This window comes from Microtus ochrogaster, unplaced genomic scaffold (genome assembly GCF_000317375.1).
Source record: "Microtus ochrogaster isolate Prairie Vole_2 unplaced genomic scaffold, MicOch1.0 UNK56, whole genome shotgun sequence".
NCBI lineage: Eukaryota > Metazoa > Chordata > Mammalia > Rodentia > Cricetidae > Microtus > Microtus ochrogaster.
In genome coordinates this window covers 1,847,356-1,849,855 of record NW_004949154.1, presented here as the reverse complement: position 1 = coordinate 1,849,855, position 2,500 = coordinate 1,847,356, and the positions used below count along the sequence as shown (strand labels likewise).

The following is a 2,500-nucleotide window of genomic DNA, read 5'->3' as shown; positions in this document are numbered from 1 at the left end:
TGTGTGTGTGTGTGTACTTGCATGCTGGTCAGCGGTAGATGTTTGCCTTTCTCAGTTGTCCCTCACCTTATTTTTGAGACAGGTGTTCTCACTGAACCCGGAGCCTGCCAACTCTGCTAGCGTAGTTGGCCAACAAGCCTGGCAATCTGTCTGTCTACCTCCCCAGTGCTGGGATTAGTCTTTTCCATGGGTGCTGGAGAGCAGAACGCAGATCTCCGTGCTCCCATGGAAAGCACTTGACTAACTGAACCACCTCCATGGTCCACAGGTTTTCATCATCAGGTATGGCTATGTGCCAGATAGCAGCAGCCATCTGGTTCACATGGAGATCTAATCCTAAAGCTTGGGAGAAGAGTCCTTCTGGGGTGTGAATGAGCATTCTGTTCTCCAAGGCAATGGTTTAGTGGGCCCAAAGAGCATAGTGTTCACTACCAGATTTCTGCGAATTGTTGGGCCTTGGAAGGCTCACATCTTCTCCCCATTCAGCTGTCAGATACACAGAGGATTTGAAGTAACCCTCAGCACATACAAGTTCCATGTGGAACTTACGGTCTTTACTTCCCTCCAGCTGTGTTTCCTCATCCCAGTCACCAGCCCCACACCCGCCCACAGCTGAAGCCCAAAGGCCTTTGATGTAGTCCCAGTTCCCACTTCCCTTCCTTCCCACAGCCTTCCGCTGAGACTTCACCTCCGCTTTCAAAACTCATCTCCCATCTGCTTCTGTACGGCTGTACTGTGGATTCCATCACTGTCCCTTGTCCGGGTAACCTCAGCAGCCCCTGTCCCTTCCCTGGGCAAACTTGGCAGCCTTGTGGATGAGCTCACTGCCCCAGTGTCATTATCTCAACCTTGTGTGTGTGTGTGTGTGCGTGAGACAGGGTTTCTCTGTAGCTTTGGCACTTGTCCTGGAACTAGCTCTTGTAGACCATGCTGGCCTCAGACTCACAGAGATCCGCCTGCCTCTGCCTCCCAAGTGCTGGGATTAAAAGTGTGCGCCACCACCACCTGACTTCTTTCTTTCATTCTTGCAGCTGCTTTGTGTCAATGGAAGGGTTCTCTTTCCCGCCATCTCAGAAACCTCCACTTCCCGGTTTAACCTTTTAACTTTCACATTATAGTTTTTCCTATTAAAACAAATGTTTAGTTTATCTTGGTCATAGTTCATTATCTTGGACTATCAATTTGTGGTAGGCATTTTGCACAACCGTCCTTTTGTTTTATCTAATAGGGAGTGTTTCCTGCTCTCCCAACACCCTCTCTTCCTGTAAGCAGTGACAATAGTATTTCATGGTAACTGTGCTCCCTCCAAAAATTCCCTTTAGTCCTCCAAATACTAAACACATTATGCTTAGTACCTGTACTCATAATCAACTTTCCTTCTGAGACATTGCAACAGTTTATATGAAAAACTCCCAAGTTAACCTCTGCCTCATTTGAGCCCAGTCTCTAGTGGTCTGCAGGACTCGGAGGTATTTTAAGTGAGTTCTGACCCCCTCTGTCTTAGGGAATGCAACCCCATGCCAGGTGTCGTAATTATTAGGTTGTTAACTTTTCAGATGGGATAATAAAGCCCCGAAACCAAGAACCTCATAACTCATGGTCACTGAAGAACTACCCTGTGAAAGCATCACCAGAAATGGTCCACTCTGATACCTGGCTCTTGCCCAGAACACCTCCACATCCCAGATATGAGCAGCAGCAGCAGTCCTGATATAACAAAAGCCTTCATTATGCCAGACTTTGGGCTGAGTCCTCCTCAGTTACCAGGTAGATGAGAAGAACTGGGAAGCCAGAAGTGTTTTTATGCCTGAGACTTGACTCAGATGAATTCAATGAACTCAATTCAGTGAGGATAAAAAAAAAACCTTTAATACCCCTAAAACTCCAACTCCTGAGCCTTTCTTTATCTATGGGCTATAGAAAATAGTGTTGGCTAAATGAATACAGCACACATTCTGGGGTGCTTTTGAACTGTCTATGTAGTACCTCAAAATGCTTGACTATGCGGCCAAATCTCTGGTTAGTCTTTAGTGTTGTATGAGTTGATTTAGGGATATCCCTGACTCTGACACAATGACATACTTTGTCACCGGTGGTTGAAGCCATCTTCCTAAGTTTGTGATACATATTTAGCTTAATTGGTGAATTCACTGGTTAGTTACTTCTTTGGTGGTATTGGGAGTTGACTTAGCAGAAGTTACTTACCATTAACAATCAGGAAGAAGATGTCAACAGAGACCCTGATCTTGACCATTCCTAAACCAACCCTGAGAGAACCCAGTGCTCTTCAGTGATTTCATAATGCTCTTGCTAGAGTGACATTAATGACATTAATATCTAAGCCATAATACCTTATTCCCTTGAAACTGAACATTTCTAGACCACCAGAGAGATTTTAATGTTCCAGGCACCATGAGATATCCTGGAAGAGTGGTGTGTATTTCCTGCAGAGTCAGTTTAATATGCCTCTGATCTACATGTCTTACTTTTCTATTACTGT

The 2,500-nt window shown here is 45.2% G+C and overlaps 1 protein-coding gene across 2 annotated transcripts in view; it reads left to right on the top strand.

Moving 5' to 3' along the window:
• Positions 1–2,500, top strand: part of LOC101988605 (oocyte-secreted protein 1-like) — a 52,976-nt gene that overhangs the window by 38,374 nt on the left and 12,102 nt on the right. Inside the window, exon 6 of one of the 2 annotated variants that reach the window (XM_005369669.2) lies at positions 83–282. In XM_005369669.2, the coding sequence (XP_005369726.1) occupies positions 258–282 (25 nt within the window). In that variant the 5' untranslated portion in view covers positions 83–257. The remainder of the gene's footprint in view (positions 1–82; positions 283–2,500) is intronic. The other variant, XM_013354645.1, reaches the window with a different exon arrangement.